This window comes from Moschus berezovskii, chromosome 10 (assembly GCF_049115385.1).
Source record: "Moschus berezovskii isolate FMDL1 chromosome 10, NW_MosBer_1.0, whole genome shotgun sequence".
NCBI lineage: Eukaryota > Metazoa > Chordata > Mammalia > Artiodactyla > Moschidae > Moschus > Moschus berezovskii.
In genome coordinates this window covers 26651334-26669684 of record NC_142469.1, presented here as the reverse complement: position 1 = coordinate 26669684, position 18351 = coordinate 26651334, and the positions used below count along the sequence as shown (strand labels likewise).

General features: G+C 36.6%; 1 protein-coding gene across 2 annotated transcripts in view; it reads left to right on the top strand.

The window, feature by feature from the left end:
• The window catches only part of IBTK (inhibitor of Bruton tyrosine kinase), a 104107-nt gene extending 86891 nt beyond the window's left edge, over positions 1 to 17216 (top strand). For both annotated transcript variants that reach the window (XM_055432827.2, XM_055432826.2), the window contains exons 26-29: positions 4424 to 4573; positions 14627 to 14698; positions 15087 to 15219; positions 15936 to 17216. In XM_055432827.2, the coding sequence (XP_055288802.2) occupies positions 4424 to 4573; positions 14627 to 14698; positions 15087 to 15219; positions 15936 to 16067 (487 nt within the window). In that variant the 3' untranslated portion in view covers positions 16068 to 17216. The remainder of the gene's footprint in view (positions 1 to 4423; positions 4574 to 14626; positions 14699 to 15086; positions 15220 to 15935) is intronic.
• Positions 17217 to 18351: the final 1135 nt, after the last annotated feature.

Here is an 18351-nt window from a genome sequence, read left to right as displayed (position 1 = left end):
GAAGATATAAGAAGAGGTGGCAAGAATACACAGAACTATGCAAAAAAGATCTTCATGACCCAGATCACCACAATGGTGTGATCACTCACCTAGAGCCAGACATCCTGGAATGCGAAGTCAAGTGGGCCTTAGGAAGCATCACTATGAACAAAGCTAATGGAGGTGACAGAATTCCAGTTGAGCTATTTCAAATCCTAAAAGATGATGCTGTGAAAGTGCTGCACTCAGTATGCCAGGAAATTTGGAAAATTCAGCAGTGGCTACAGTAGTGGAAAAGTTCAGTTTTCATTCCAATTCCAAAGAAAGGCAATGCCAAAGAATGTTCAGACTACCACACAATTGCAGTTATTTCACACACTAGCAAAGTAATGCTCCAGATTCTCCAAGCCAGGCTTCAACAGTATGTGAACCATGAACTTGCAGATGTTCAAGCTGGATTTAGAAAAGGCAGAGGAACCAGAGATCAAATTGCCAACACCCACTGGATCATTGAAAAAGAAAGAGGGTTCCAGAAAAACATCTATTTCTGCTTCATTGACTATGCCAAAGCCTTTGTAGATAACAAACTGTGGAAAATTCTGAAAGAGATGGGAATACCAGACCACCTTACCTGCTTCCTGAGAAGTCTGTACGCAGGTGAAGAAGCAACAGTTAGAATTGGACATGGAACAACAGACTGGTTCCAAATTGAGAAAGGAGTACGTCAAGGCTATATATCGTCACCATGCTTATTTAACTTATATGCAGAGTACGTCATGCAAAATGCAAGGCTGGATGAAGCACAAGCTGGAATCAAGATTTCTGGGAGAAATATCAGTAACCTCAGATATGCAGATGACACCACCCTTATAGCAGAAAGTGAAGAGGAACTGAAGAGCCTTTTGATGAAAATGAAAGAGGAGAGTGAAAAAGTTGGCTTAAAACTCAACATTCAAAAAACTAAGGTCATGGCATACAGTCCCATCACTTCATGGCAAATAGATGGGGAAACAATGGAAACAGACTTTATTTTCTTGGGGTCCAAAATCACTGCAGCCATGAAATTAAAAGTTGCTTGCTCCTTGGAAGAAAAGCTATGACCAACCTAGACAGCATATTAAAAAGCAGAGACATTACTTTGCCGACTAAGATCTGTCTAGTCAGAGCTATTGTTTTTCCAGTGGTCATGTATGGATGTGAGAGTTGGAGTTCATAAAGAAAGCTGAGTGCTGAAGAATTGATACTTTTGAACTGTGGTGTTGGAGAAGACTCTTTAGTCCTTTGGACTGCAAGGAGATCCAATCAGTCCATCCTAAAGGAAATCAGTCCTGAATATTCACTGGAAGGACTGATGCTGAAGCTGAAACTCCAGTACTTTGGCCACCTGACTCAAAGAACGGACTCATTTGAAAATACCCTGATGCTGGGAAGGATTGAAGGCAGGAGGAGAAGGGGACGACAGAGGATAAGGTGGTTGAATGATATCACTGACTCGATGGACGTGAGTTTGAATAAACTCCAGGAGTTGGTGATGGCCAGAGAAGTCTGGTGTGCTCCAGTCCATGGGGTTGCAAAGAGTCGGACATGACTGAGTGACTGAACTGAATCCCTGAATTCAGATAAGATAATAGGATTTCAGAAGGCTTTGCTAATCTTTTATGGGAAACCCCAAGTAGTTTATGAATTTAATCTGGTGTGGATTTTATGGTTTCTTCAAAGTATGAATTTAGTTTTGGGAGGAATTAACTGGTTAGCATTTGTATTCACTTTGTTTTCTGAGGAAATAAAACAGATGAAGTATTTGACTAGGAAATTTTTTATATTATTATTCATAATATTGACTTATTAAGGATTTCTGAAAATGATGCTTAGGGTTAATACCGTTACATTTCTGGGTTAATTTTTCTAAGTCAGACTTTAGGAAGGAAAGATATTTCTTCATATCAGAATTTGTTATCTCATTGTCATCTTTTTCTCCTTAAGCAAATTTTGTTAAATGCTGTGAAAATTATGGATAGTAACAGACTTACATAGCATTTCTGTGTATCAGGTACTGTTAAATATTTTGCCATAAGTTAACATTTGATTCACATAACAACCTTTATAAAGAAGGAGATGGTATTAGTATCTCCATGTCTTTGACTAAGGTTACAAACACTTTTTTGGTTTTGATGTAGATGTTTCCTTAGTTTAGCTTTTGTGATTAAGTGTCTCTTTGTATGTGAGTAAGGTATAGGGCAAGGTGTCTGTTTATTTCCTCATGCATATATCTAGTTGTTTCAGCAGAACTTATTGAAAAGGTTGTCTTTGCCCTATTTTATTACTTGGCAGTTTTGGTGGAACTCAGTTGACAGTGTGTGTGTGGGTCTAATTCTGGACTGCACTCAGTTCCTTGTGACTTACATGCATGTGTTTATGCCCACAAAGACTGACTTGTTGATGATAACTTTTATACATTTTAAAATCAGATAGTGCAGTTTCTCTGATTTTGTTCTTTTTATTCAGAATTATTTTTGATTTTGACCACATTTATGTAAATCTTAGATTTGGCTTGTCCAAAAAAAAAAGTTCTTTGTCAGATATATGCTTTACAGATATTTTTTGTTTTCTTAATGATATCTTCTAATGAGCAGAAGTTTTTGATTTGGTTAAGTCTGATTTATCATTCCTTGATTTGATGGTTATTGCTGGTTACGTCCGAAGAAACCTTTGCTTGCCACCATGTTACGAAGATAATCTGTTTTCTTCTGGGACATTTAGCTTTTACATTAAGTCTGTAATTCAATTTTCTTCCAGGACATTTAGCTTTTACATTAGGTCTATAATTCATCTTGAAATAATTTGGGGGGTATGGTGTGAAATAAAGGTCTTTTTATTTTCTTCTATAAAAAACACTTTTCCCACTTGTTTGCTTTGGCAGTTCCATTATTGAAAATAAAGTGACTATCACATGAGGGTCTGTTGCTGAGTTCTCTAATCTGTTCCATTGATCTGTTAATAATTATGTCAATACCACACTGTCTTGATTACAGTAACTTGTTTTATCTTCTTCCAGTTTTGTATTTCTTTTTTAAGACAGCATTGGCTAATCTAGGTTTTTGTATTCTCATATAAATTTTAGAATCAATTTGTTAGTTTCTACAGTGAAAAGCTGGTGAGATTAATTAAATTGTTTAGGTACAGGTCTATACAGATTTTCTGTTTTTTGTTATCTTTGATTAGGGTATGTCCATTTCTTATAAATTGTCAAATTTGCATAGTTATTTATAATATTTCTTTATTGTCCTTTGAAATTGTTATCTTGTATTATCTATTGCTTTGTAACCAATTACCTTAAACAGTACCTTAAAACAACCAGTGTTTATAGTCCTTTGGGTCAGGAATCCATTATGGCTTAGCTTGGTTAATGCTTTTTATTTTAATGTAATTAAGTGGGGGGACTTCCCTTCCCCATCACATTAAAGATATTGTTTCTCTTTTGACTTTCATTTCTAATAAATAATCCAGATGTTTTCATACTGTGCTGGATTTCTGTGGTTGCTTTTAAAATTTCTTTTTTGTACTCTAGTTTTTAGCAGTTTGCCCATTATGTGTCTAAGTATGTTCTTTTTTACATTTTTCTTTTTTGGAGTTGGCTAAAATTGTTGAGTTCTTTGACATTATGGATTTGGGCTTCCCTGGTGGCTCAGAGGTTGAAGCATCTGCCTGCAGTGCGGGAGACCTGGGTTCGATCCCTGGGTTGGGAAGATTCCCTGGAGAAGGAAATGGCAACCCACTCCAGTATTCTTACCTATAGAATCCCATGGACGGATGAGCCTGGTGGGCTACAGTCCACGGGGTTGCAAAGAGTCAGACACAACTGAGTGACTTCATTTTCATTATTGTTTCTGTGGATATTTTTATCTTCCCTACCTATCCTTCTGGGTCCCCAGTTACATTTAATATTACCTTAAGTCACCATGACTGACTTAAATCAATAAAACATTTTTAATCAGAAGAAAAGATTGAAAAAATTTATCTTCAAGTTTAGACTTTTCCAATCTTGCTGTTTCACCCCTCTGTGAATTTTGTTGTTGAACATTATTAAAGTCTTTGAATTTCTGTTTTCTTCTTTTTCATAGACACTTTTCCTCTGCTGAGCTTACTTATTTATTCTAACCATATTTTTTGTTACCTGAGGCATAGTTATAATACTGTTTTTAAAAGCATTGCTAATTTCAGTATCTGGGCTATCACCCATGTTGATCTCCATTGATTGTTTTTTCTTATCACAGTTTTGATTAGTCTATAATTGACAGCAAAAATCCAACATCACATTGAAAACTGTAATTTTTATCACTAAAATTTTTGGTATATATTCACTTCATTTTCCCCTCGTCACTTCCAGCAACAGCCTTTTAAGAAAAATGAATGTTTTTCCATGACCTTTGTTGTCTTTCTACAGGGCATCTTCTCAACATTCAGTTTCATCCAGGTCATTCCGGGATTTCTTAATAGAAGAAAAAAAATCTGTTACTGGCCAGAGCTCAGGAGATCATGTCAAAAAAGTTTGTTTTAAAGGAATTGAAAATCCCCAGTCTCCAAAAGTTGTAAGGTAATAAACATTTTCCTACCTTTAAATGTTCTTATAGTGGTTCTGTGTTCTGAAATATTCTTTAAAAATTTATAAGGCAGGTTTTTTATATATTCTTTTTACATTCAAAATTAACATGTTTATTTTTAAGATATATTTTGATAATTGGCTTACAGTAAACTATATATATTTAAAGTATACAATTTGAAGTTTGGCATATGTATACCTTTGTGAAATCATCATCACCAGCTCTTCAGGCCGGTGACTATTATCCACCATTCTCAGAAGTTTCTCCATGCCCCTTTACAGTCCTTCCCCATCCTCTCTCCTTGCAGCTCTAACCTGATTCTGTCATTATGGATTAACTTTTATATTCTGTAGTTTTATTATATCAGTGGAATCGTTCAGCACATGCTTTTTAAAAAATCTCTTTCACTTAGCATACATTTTGAGATGCATCCAAGTTTTTTTGAGCCTGTTTAGGTATTTCCATCTTTTTCTCTAGCTGTTTGTGATACTGGTTGTCAAAGTCCAATGTATTTTAAAAAAATGTTTCATATTGTAAATGCCTATATGAAAACCTAATCATAGATTAAAAGTGGTATTTTAAAAATGTTCCCCACCATGGTATGTAAATTCTCTTTTAATTATTGTTCAAAAGGGAACATACATTCTTGGGGCATTAGGCCAATGTTGGAAGGAAGAACTGTTTCAAGTAGGTTGACTAAATGGAGTTTTCTTTTTTCCCGTATTTCTGCTAATATGACATCTCCTATATATTATACTCCCAGAATGTTTTAGACAAAATAAAAATGTAATTAAAAATGTTCGTTGTGGCCAGATTAATAATTTTTTCGTAATGATTAAACAGTTTTTCACTGTCAGATTCCTGCCCCCCCCAGCTCCTTCTTAAAAATCAAATCTTTCATCCAATTATAACATCAGACAGGTAATATAAACTTCTCTGACTGGAGTGGAGAGAGGGGTCACCTTACCTGTCCTGTAAGCAGCTCCTGAGGAATGCCAGAGTCTTCTAACAACACTGGAAAGTGCAGGTTTAGATGAACTGTTTAAACATAGTTTTATTGTTTTTGTAACTGGCTTTCTTGTTACAGATATGTATATTTATGACTGTAGTTTTTGAACCTTTTATTTATAGTACAGAAAATCAGATTAGAAAGAATCTAAAGAAGTCGTGATCTGTATCTAACTTTTCAAATATTTTTGGCAGTGTAAAAATCGAACTCTAATGTGTAAAATAGATAATCCTTTTTATATAATGTTTACTTATGATTAAGGGAAAATATTAAAGCTTTTGTGATAGGCTCATAAATACAAATTGGGTGCAATGTAAGATGTCTTAATATTAACAAATATTAGCTGATGTGTATTTACATTATAGTAGATACTAGAGTTACAATGGTGAACAAAATTAACATAGCCCCTGCTCATACAGAACTTAGTCCAAAAGGGAAGACCAACCTTACACAAAAGTGTCAACACATTATGAAGAGGAAGTTTATCAGCCTCTATATTCAATTTATTTCTCATGTTTTAATCGTATAGTATTTATTTTCACTGTTGTTCGGTTCCTAAATCATGTGTTTGACTCTTGTGACCCCATGGACTGTATGTAGTCTGCCAGGCTTCTCTGTCCATGGGATTTTCCAGGCAAGAATACTGGAGTGGATTGCCATGCCCTCCTCCAGAGGTTCTTGCTGACCCAGGGATTGAGTCCACGTCTCCTGCATTGGCAGGCGGATTCTTTATCACTGAACCACCAGGGAAGCCCATTTATTTCAATTAGGATCTTCTAAATAAGTCATTGTGGGCTTCCCTGGTGGCTCAGAGGTAAAGAATTTGCCTGCTAATGCAGGAGACATAAGAGACGCGGGTTCGATTTATACCTGTACTTGTATCTTACAAGTACCAGGACCTGTACCAGCTCCACTAATGAAGGCTTAGATTATTAACTGTCTCTCTTTTTCTTATGGATGTTCAGTGTTTTCCTTTTAAGTAGATTCTTCCCATTTTGTTTTGAATATGCACAGGTGTCTCACATGTGGAGTGGTGGGGGGTTGGGGGTGGTGAGGGAACTCAATCCTTCACTCAGCCTCCTCACTTCTACAATTGTCCTATTGTTCCCAATTCCCTGCTTCCTTCACAGTCAGATTTCTCAGAAGAGCTGTCATCGCCCACTTCTTATTCTGGCTTCCAATCACACAACTAAACTCAAACAGTTCAGGCTAAATTCGGAAGTAGCCTCCATATTGCCAACACCATGGGCTTTTTAAAATATGACTCATCAGACTTGAAGTTCACTTATAGGTTATCTTCTCATTTCACTTATGTTCTTTCTCTGTTGTTCCATGAGTTTCTCTGTTCAGTTATCAGCTATACGCGAAAGACTCAAATTGCCTGTCCACATCTGTCATCTGAGCTTCAGACTTAGGTCTCCATCTGCCTTCTTTGATATTGCCATCCTATTTGAATGTTCAGAAATACCTTAAACGTTTATGTCCCAAACCAAACTGGACATTTTCCTCATAGCCTTCTCATAAAAGCAAAAATACAGACAAAACATAAACCCAACCTATTCTTGATTTCCTCAGTAAATGTCATTCACAAGTTTTACATTATCATCTTCCTCAGCAGTATCCAGTCTATCAGCAGGACATGCCAGTTATAGCTCTTTAGTATTATATCCATTTGTGTATTAAACTATCTCCACTGCCACCACCCTCATTTAGACTATTGTAATCTTTTACCTGGGCCGTTTGAGTAAGCCTCCTAACAAGTCTTGCCATAGCCTTTTATCCTTCTCTATAGCATATTTGGCTAGTGTTTGTGTATTTTTAAATGCAAATCTTACCTCATAGGATAAAAGCTAGAATTCTTATATGGCCTTCAAGGCTGATACAGTCTAGCTCCTGTCAACCTCTTTATCTTTGAACATGATCTCTGGAGAAGGCAGTGGCACCCCATTCCAGTACTCTTGCCTGGAAAATCCCATGGATGGAGGAGCCTGGTAGGCTGCAGTTCATGGGGTCACTGAGTTGGACACGACTGAGCGACTTCACTTGCACTTTTCACTTTCACGCATTGGAGAAGGAAATGGCAACCCACTCCAGTATTCTTGCTTGGAGAATCCCAGGGACGGGGGAGCCTGGTGGGCTGCTGTCTATGGGGTCACACTGAGTCGGACACGACTGAAGTGACTTGGCCTGTATTTTAGCCTTGACCTTGTAGTTTCTCAAACGCCAGTTACTTCTTCCCACTTAACTGCCTTTTGACTTGTTGACTCACTTCTTCCAGTCTCTGTTCAGTCAAATTGTTGAAGAAGCCTGACTTCTCTTCCTGGGTCTGTTTCCTGTTACATGCCTTCATAGCTCTTCTCACTTATTGCATTTACCACAGTTTGAGTAGTACCCCCTTGTCTGTGGTTTTCCTTTACATGGTTTTGGTTACCTGCTGTGAGCTGTAGTGTGAAAATATTAAATGGAAAATTTCAGAAATAAACAGTTTTTTAAAAATTCTGCTCTGTTCTGGGTAGCGTGATGAAATCTCTCTCCATCCTGACCATTTTACCATTTATTTTTACCTAGGACATGAATCATCCCTTTGTCCAGTGTACCCTGCCCGTTAGTCATTCAGCAGCCATCTCAGTTATCAGATCAGTTGTTGGGATTTCACAAACATTTTGCTTATGTTCAAGTAATCTTTATTTTACTTAATAACAGCCCCAAAGCACAAGAGTAGTGATGTTGACAATTCAGATAGGCCAAAGAGAAGCCATTTAAGTGAAAGCTTCCTTTAAGTGGGAAAAAAAAAAGTGGAAAGTTCTCAACCTAATAAGGAGAGGGGGAAAAAAATTGTATCTTTAGGGTGCTAATATTATGTTATAAATGAATCTTCTACCCATTAAATTATAAAGAAGGAAAAATTCATGCTAGTTTTGCTAGCATACTTTAGAACATAGAAGTAAAAGGCATTATGTTTCTATAAGATATTTTGAAAGTGCCAGAGACCACGTTCCCATAACTTTTATTACACTATATTGTTATATAATTGTTCTATTATTATTGTAACTTTCTTACTGTGCCTAATTCAGAAATTAAACTTTACCATAGGTATGTATGTATAGGGAAAAAATAGTGTGTATAAGGTTCAGTACCATCCGCAGCTTCAGGCATCCACTAGGGGACTAGGAATGTATTCCTGTGGGTAACATGGGAACTATTGTAAACTTACTGTTGGTGTGATTCTTTGTTTACTGTTTTTGAACTGTTGTTTAGTCACTAAGTCGTGTCCAACTCTTTTGTGACCCCACGGATTGTAGCCCACCAGGCTCCTGTGTCCATGGGATTTCCCAGGCAAGAATATTGGAGTGGGTTGCCATTTCCTTCTCCAGGGGATCTTCCCGACCCAGGATCGAACCATGTCTCTTATGTCTCCTGTATTGGCAGGCGGATTCTTTACCGCTGAGCCACCAGGGAAGCCCAGTGTTTTCAAATACTAGTCTTTTAATGTCTGTATGCAGCTGTATGTTGAGTGAGAGCAAGGAAGATTGACCTTTGCTTATCCCTGATTAGAATGTTTCCTAGTATGTAGTAGGTGTTCAGTGAGCATCTGGTGAGTGAGGGGATGACTAAATGAAACAAAATTGTAACTTTTATTTCAAGTAGCATTTGTTTCTAATGTAACGAGCTGTACTGTTTGCCTTGGATGTATAAATGTCAAGGTGTGAATGTTAAGATTGTTTTGTAACATTCATTTTAAGTATTGAATGTATTTTAAAGTTTTTCTTATTTTCTTTGGATAGATACTGTTTATCTTTTAAAATATTAAGGATGTGCGGTTTCATAGTTGATCGCTAGGGTGTGCTATAATATCAGGCTATTAATTGTGAAAAGTGGTATGTGATGTTACAGTGCTTTAGACATTGTAGTTAGAGGAATGTATGATAGTATCTTGCTATCCATAGCTTGGGTGTTTGGCAAGTGGAAGTTAATGTTTTAAATATTTTTTTGTCTCTGGTCAACTGAGAAAGAAAACAGCTTTGATTTCATTTTTAATTTCATCATAGAAAATGTTACCATAAGAGAGCTGTATTTAAGGAAATAATAAAATATAACAGATAGATTAGAATATGTATTAATTCACCAGATTATGGGACACTTGATATACATATTCTGCTGGCCTCTCTTGAGTGTATACATAAAAGTATAATACACAGACCCAGCCTGAAATATGTTTGAAATCTGGTTGGTAAGTCTAAATAATGCATACATGGAAGTTGTTTTTGACAGAACAAAAATACAGTGTAATATAACAGTGTTAAAGAAGTCACACAGCAATATATGACTATAGGCTATATGAGTGGTTCAGAGAAGGGAAAATGACCATGGGCTAGAATTGTCCAGAAAAACTTCACTGAAGAGGAAAGGTTTGAGCATTAGTTCATAAACACTTTTCCTATTCAATCTCAAATATTTTGATCATTATATTTATGGCTATATATTTAAATGATTATTTATATTAACATAATGATCAAATGGCCATATATTTATGGGATTTTTAAAAGAAGAGAGGAGAAAGGGCAGTATAAACAGGAAATAGAGGGAATTAAAGCAAGAAGACAGGAATACTTTAGGGACTCAGTGGCAGGAATGGAGGGCTCATCTCAGGACGTTCCACAAATAATACATTCTTGTCTTAATTGTAGAAAATGTGATCATCCCCCACCCCCAGGCTAGGGAGCTAATAAAAGAATGGCAAAGTTACTTACTGATGTGAAAAGAGAGGTTTATGCACTTTTTGTTGTTTATTGTTACTTCCGTGTTCTTTTTCATTTTAATGTGTTTTCCTTCATTTTCCTTTCACTTAAATACCCCCTTATGTGCTTCTAGGCAGAAAATGTGATCTTGCATTTCTAATTAGTAAGGAAAACTACATGTGAGACAAAATCATTATATCAGCTCTAATTTTATTTTAAAATCTTTGTAATTGTGATAATACAAAATTATTTTTAATAGTTGTCAACCATGTGACCAAAAAGTTTTTCTCTTGAAGTCTAAATTTGGCAAGATTAATGTTCTTCACTTTGAACAAAAATCTTTGAAAGATTTTAGCCAGCCCTTTTATGTTGCTTTTATTTCCAGAAGGCTAAATTTTATAAGATTATCTGTTGGGATGTCAGTTTCTATGCTGCAAGTACCCGAGGCTTAATAATGCTGTTATTTATTATTGGAAAGTTTATAGTCTTTTTGTATTTGTTTAGTCATAGCTGTATTTAGTAATTTTACTTCATTCTAAAATGAAATTTTTATAAAGATGTTTGAGTAAATGTATAATTAATGACTTTATCCATTGGAAAGTCATTAATGAAAAAAATTCTAACATCTTACAAAGCAGATTTGAGTTGGGTATAATTCTTACAGCAGTCCACTGTGAACCTTTCTGAAGTGAGAACAGTAATGCCTATCATATGGGTTTGTTACAAGGATTATATCAGGTAATACATATGAAAGTACTTTATAAATTATATAATGTTAAGTAAGTTCTGATTGCTTGGCTTTAACAAGACCTATACATGATACTTTAGTCCTTATATTCAGTTCTGTTTGCAGAAAGAAAAAGTGATATTTGAACCAGTCCTTAAAGAATTAGAAGATACTTGTAATAGACTGTATTCTGTGCTACAGTGTATGGAAAATACTCTGTATTTTGAGTGAAAAAAGCCTGGATTTGAGCTCTGTCTTTACCATGTACCCAGTATGCTAATCAGACAAATTATCAAATATTCTTTGAGTATTTTTAATAGTTTCCTAATCAATACAATAGGAACAATATGCGCTTTCTTCAGAGTATAAGAAAGATTAAATGAGATAATGTATATGAAAATAGACTCAGTAAATTTGTTTGCCCACACACACATCAGGTTTAAATATTTTAGTTCTTAGTGCATTTATACTCTGACCCTCCTGTTTCATTTTAACTTTATTTCCCTCTTAAGCTCTTAATCCAGTCATTCAGTTCATTGAAAAGAACAACCTACCTTTACTTAAGCCAGCAGTCTTGAACTGTTCCATGTATTTGTACGACCAACCCCCATCTCAGTGCCACTCTCTTAACGTCATTTCCTCAGTGAAGCCGACAGTGTATATTCCCTTCTCCATATTATGTAATTTCTCCCGTGAATCCGTAGTACTTGGTACATATTGATGTAAACATAAATAATCTACTGTCACATTGCTTTATCATTACTTAAATACCTTTAGAAAAGTCTTTTACCAGAGTGAAGAGAACTGGGTTTTAACCTGATTTTCGGTACCGTAGTACTGACATATACTCAATAAATGTGCATAAGTGAATCAGAAAGTCAGTATTTTAGGCCTCATTTATTCATGCTCTGTTTGACTTTCTGTTGTAAAGCCCATCTAGACCTAAATTTGCTTATTGCTAAAAGAGGGCAATTGATTAAGCAATTTCTAGGTATCTTTCTCGGAGAAGGCAATGGCAAGCCACTCCAGTACTCTTGCCTAGAAAATCCCATGGATGGAGGAGCCTGGTAGGCTGCAGTCCGTGGGGTCGCTAAGGGTCGGACACGACTGAGCGACTTCACTTTCACTTTTCACTTTCACACATTGGAGAAGGAAATGGCAACCCACTCCAGTGTTCTTGCCTGGAGAATCCCAGGGACGGGGGAGCCTGGTGGGCTTCCGTCTATGGGGTCACACAGAGTCGGACACGACTGAAGTGACTTAGCAGCAGCAGCAGCAGCAGGTATCTTTCTAAGCATAAAATTCTACAACTAGGGCTCTCTTATATTTCCTTTGTTCATTTTTCTCCTTACAGGAATGCTTCTTACCTCCCTAATTCTCTATACCCTTTTTATTGTCTTCTCTGTGAGGCCTTCTCAGATGACCAAGTCTTTTTGGTTGTTTCAGTCTTTGCAGTCAGTAGACCTTTAAGTTTGTTTTCTTAAATTTTTTTCTGTTATGTCACTTTGTGTCTGGTTCCCCATTTAGTTTGTGAGTTCTTAGTGTGTTTTAAATTTCTGTTCTATCAGCCACATGTGAATCAGTGAAGTTAGAACACACCCTCTCACCCTATACAAAAATACACAAAAATAAACTCAAAATGACTTAAAGACTTGAACATAAGACATTGTACCATAAAACTTCTAGAAGAGAACTTAGGCAAGACATTCTCTGACATAAACATACCAATGTTTTCTTAGGTCAGTCTCCCAAAGCAGAAATAAAAATAAACCTTGTGCACAGCAAAGGAAACCATAAACAAAATGAAAAGATCACCTATGAAATGGGAGAAAATACTTGCAAATTATGCAACTGACAAGGGCTTAATTTCCAAAATATATAAACAGCTCATAAAACTCAAGAAGATAAAAATGGGAAAGACATACAGATGGCCAGTAGGCACACAAAAAGATGCTCAATACTGCTAATTATTAGAGAAATACAAATAAAAACTATAACGAGGTGTCACCTCATACCATCCAGAATGGCCATCATTAAAAGGTCTACAGATAACAAATGCTGGAGAGGATGTGGAATAAAGGGAATCCTCCTACATTTTTGGTGGAAATGTAAGTTGGTGGGGCCACTGTATTGAGGTTCCTCAGAAAACTGAAAGTAGAATTACCACAGCAACCCCACTCCTGGGCATATATCTGAACAGAACTTTAATTCAAAAAAATACATGCCACCCCTATGCTCCTAGCAGCACTGTTCACAGTAGCCGAGACACGGAAGCAACCTAAATGTCCATCTACAGGGGGAAGGGTGAAGATGATGAGGTACATAGATACAACCGGATTCTACTCGGCCATAAAAAAAGAAGGAAATAATGCCATTTGCGTCAACATGGATGGACCTAGAGATTATCATAAAGTAAATCAGACAGAGGAGAAATATCGTATGATATCACTTATATGTGGAATCTAAACTATGACAGAAATGAACCTATCCAGGAAACAGAAACAGACTCTCAGACATAGAGAACAAACTTGTGATTCCCAAGGAGAAGGGGGATGGGAGAAGATTGGTGTGGGAGGTTGGGGTTAGCAGATGTAAGCTATTACATATAAAATGGATAAACAGGGGCCTGCTGTATAGCACAGAAAACTATATTCAGTGTCCTGTGAAAAACCATAATGGAAAACAATGTTTTTAAAAAGCTGAATATATAGATATGTATAACTGAATCAGTTTGCTGAACAGCAGTAAGCAGTAATTAACATTGTATGTCAGCTGTACTTGAATAAAACAAATTTCTGTCCTATCTATAATCTCTGGGGTATCAAAGCATTTTCTGTATTTTTGTTGCTCACAGTATTTATACTGTGTATTATAGTCACAAAATTTGGCTGCTGATTATCGTGTTTTTATGTGTTTTAAAACTTCATGCTAATCTGTCACTTTTATTCATAAAATGTTATTAATGTAAAACATTCTTCATAGAGTTGTCTATTTCCTAATGTTTGGTTTTTTATAATAAATTGGCTATATGAATGTTATTAGAAAGAAACAGACCTTTTTGGGGGAGTGTAGTTCATTTAGTGTTGTGTTAGTTCAGATATACAGCAAAGTGAATCAGTTGTACATATGCCCACTCTTTTAGATTCTTTTCCCATATAGGTCATTACAAAGTATTGAGTAAAGCTCCTTGTGCTACACAGGAAGTCCTTCTTGGTTATCTCTTTCATATATAGTAGTGTAGATATCAATCCCAATCTCCCAGTTTATCCCTCTCCCACCCCATTTCCCCCCTGCTAACCATAAAGTTTGTTTTCTACATCTGCGACTCTGTTTCTGAAGAACAGACCCCATATCTTGTAAGATCTTCCCCCATGGTATTTTGTACACATAATTTTATAATTATCTAGAGATTTTTGTTGTTTTATTTACAATTTCAAAGGTAAGTCTGACTTCATAAATTAATTTGTCTTGAGTCAGAGCCTTGCAATTCCTCCCCTGTATTTCTATTAATAAACAGTTTTACTAATGTTACTAAAAGCTTTCATCTCCAGTTTTGGCATTTGTTTTGTAGATGTTCTACTCATGGCTCCCCAGGACGAGAAGGCAACCACATTTCAGGTGTACCACTTCCGGACAGTCCCAAGTAAGGTTAATTGATCAGCTTTGGGACCTCAAAGCTAGACATGGTTTGGCACTGGGAGAGAACACTGAGAATTGAGAATAGTATCAAATAGAAATGTATCATCTGAATACTCTCTGCTCTACAATTTGAGTCATCTTTCTGTTATATTGCTTTGCTCTATTCCACTGTTTGGTGTTTCCAAACCTTACAGCACTGATTCAAATAAAATATTAGCTCTCCTTGTTTCTCTTCCTCACCTTGTCATTCTGTTAAGTTTGAATGCAGAAGCTTCTAGATCCCCTTATGTCATGAGGAGACAATGCAACACTGGTAAAGAGTATTTCAGGGGAGATTTTATGTGCAAAAGTTCGGCAAGATGACTGAAAGCTCGTTATTCCTATTCTTTCAGTCCCTGGCTGTCTTCTTCACTGACCGCTCCTTCCGTGGTAGCACCAGTCACTTTCGCGTCTATCGTAGAAGAAGAGCTACAGCAGGAAGCAGCTCTTATCAGAAGCCGAGAGAAACCCTTGGCTTTGATTCAGGTAAGTAACATGCCTGTTTGGGTTTAATTCAGGGTAAGAACTAGATACTGTATTTCATTCTTAGGTCTTAAGGAAATTCTGTGTGCTTTGCAGAGGTGCATGTATTTAGCACGTTAAAATGTAAATGCAATGTAAAACAAAACTGAAGCATTCAGCAAGTATTAATTGAAGTTATTCAGAATAATAAATTTAGAATTGAATTGTGTAAAGCTAATATTTTTAGCACTGGTGATGCTTTGGACTGTTTCAGTTTTTGAAAGTGACCATAGAGACTGGCCTTACCTGGCTCTCCACTCGGCTTCTGTATCAATCAGAGTTTGTAGCTTGTAAGCCACAGACACCCAGCCAGGCTAACTTAAGGAGAACAGAACTTATTTGAGAGATACTACGATTCCATAGACTTAGCTGAAAACCAGAGAGCCAGGCTTAGGAAACAGACAAGACTCATCGTTGTCCTAAAGAGCTCAAAGAGCTAGACGACTGGTACAATAACAGGAAGTATCTCACAGGACGAGAGGATGCAATGAATGGGTTCCATCAGCTATCTTCAGGTTCTTTCTCCTTCTGCTCAAGATTAAAATCAAGGAAAGGTGGGTATCTGATTATTCTAGCTCAGGCCTCAGCCCTTCTTGCAGGATACCTATTGCGCTGTATTGCAGGCATAGAAAGTGGTAATTCAAAGAGTAAAGCAAGTTTTCTTCCCTTCCTCCTTTCAGATTGAGGAGCGTGCAATACAGGATTTGTTGGTTTTCTATGAAGCATTTGGCAACCCTGATGAGTTTGTCATTGTTGAAAGGACACCACAGGGACCACTGGCAGTACCTATGTGGAATAAGCATGGATGCTAGTTCACCATGGAGTTGAAATGAAAGTTTCATAAATTGTGATTGTTACAAGTAAATGTTGTGGAAAAAGTTCATACAGATTTGGTAACCGATCATTCTGGGTAGAATATGAAAGGATATAATTTCTTTACTGAATTTTAAGTATATAATGTTTGTATGATTAAAAAGAAATTCTTCAGAATTGTGATTTTAGTAACCTTTTATGTAAAAATATGTGAGAGGAAAAACTTATTAGCTTAAGTTTAAGTAGAACTATTTCTTCTGAATAGTCTTAAAAGGAAAACATGAGTGATTGAAGTATAAAATGTAAGAGTGATGGATTAAAAATAACTTTCATTTGGGATAAATAATTTAGAAGAGTTTTGCCAAATATCTTTTTTTTTTTTCTTTTTTAGTGTGACACTGATGAGCTTAAAGTAGGAGCATCAGCCATTACTTCTGATGTGTTAATGGTCAAAATTTTGTGTTTGCTATAGTAGTTTTATGTCTCCATTCTTGTGTCTTTTTTCATCAGGCTTTGGGTTCTACCCTGATTTTTAAAGCTTGAGCTGTTTGAATGCCATATTATTTCAGTTTGAACAGCACATTCTCCATTTTGCATTCATCTATGGAGTATTGTGGAAAGGAAATGAAACTATTCTGAGCAGCTTAGTCTAAGATGAAATTAGGAGTCATTGTGGAGGTTGTTTTTTGATAGGGAGAGGAGACCTTAATAAAAGTCTAATTGTGAAAGAATCAGTTCCTAAAGGTGTTAAATTTTTCTAAAATAAATGCTTAATTAATTATACATACAAAAACTGCATAGTGTGGAAGAAGTTTGGTTTATAGTTACCTTTGCATTGTTACATAATCAAATTTTCTGAGCCTGGATTATATGGCCAGAAACATTGTTTTCTTTATAGTATGTTGTTCCTGTTGTTTTTGAGTGGTTAAAATTTTAAAACAACAAATGTTAAATCTGCTCCAGCGCCTAGACAAATTGCGGAGGTTAATGTTTCTGGGAAATAATAACCCTCGGGGAACATACAGGCAAATCACTGCTGTAATTAGGTTGATGAAATATGGCTGAAGTTAACAACACTTGAGCTTTTTAGCTCCACCCAAAGCAGCAAACTTATAAGCAAATGTGCAATAAAAAATAATCTTGATCCATTTCACTGTTGATGTGTGTTTGATATCTTGTACTCTACTGACATCTATTATAGGAGGAATTACTAGTGATTCTTCCTAATATCATGTATCATAGCCACTACTTGAAAGGGCAATTTTCCTAAAATGGATCTGTGAAAAGTTTTATATTATGTACGTTTGAGTAAATTGAGAAAAAACAACTTTTGTAATGTGTTATTGATGTTGCTGTAAAGAGATTTTTTGAAGTAATTTTACTGCATTTGAACCTCTGATTCTTCCATGGATCGTGACATCTTTAAAGATGCCATAAAGTGATAATTTTCCTGGTGTGCTCCATGCTGCCTGGGAAGCACCCTAAGGGCCTTTAGTGGATGGGGTGTGAAGGAGGGGCAGGGGCTGACCAAGTCTGTGGAGTTTAGGTCTTTACCAACCTCATTGAGGGTAATTGCATTTTATGACCCGTTTTATATGGTAGAGTATTATATAAAACTTCATTTTTGCGGGAGTGGAAAGAGTTCTTTTGTTATTGAAATGAAAGGTAAGCACAGCTCTAAACTGATTTGTAAATGACTGCATGAAAGCAATCTGATACATTGTGACCAAAAAGCCTAGGGAAGTAGTGGGTTTTTTCCCCTAACATTATTCAGTTCAGTTCAGTTGCTCAGTCGTGTCCGACTCTTTGTGACCCCATGAATCACAGCACGCCAGGCCTCCCTGTCCATCACCAACTCCCGGAGTTCACTCAAACTCATGTCCACAGAGTCGGTGATGCCATCCAGCCATCTCATTCTCTGTTGTTCCCGTCTCCTCCCGCCCCCAATCCCTCCCAGCATCAGTCTTTTCCAGTGAGTCAACTCGTCGCATGAGGTGGCCAAAGTATTGGAGTTTCAGCTTCAGCATCAGTCCTTCCAATGAACACCCAGGATCGATCTCCTTTAGAATGAACTGGTTGGATCTCTTTGCAGTCCAAGGGACTCTCAAGAGTCTTCTCCAGCACCACAGTTCAAAAGCATCAAATCTTCGGAGATCAGGTTCTTCACAGTCCAACTCTCACATCCATACATGACCACGGGAAAAACCATAGCCTTGACTAGATGGACCTTGGTTGGCAAAGTAATATCTCTGCTTTTTAATATACTATCTAGGTAGGTCATAA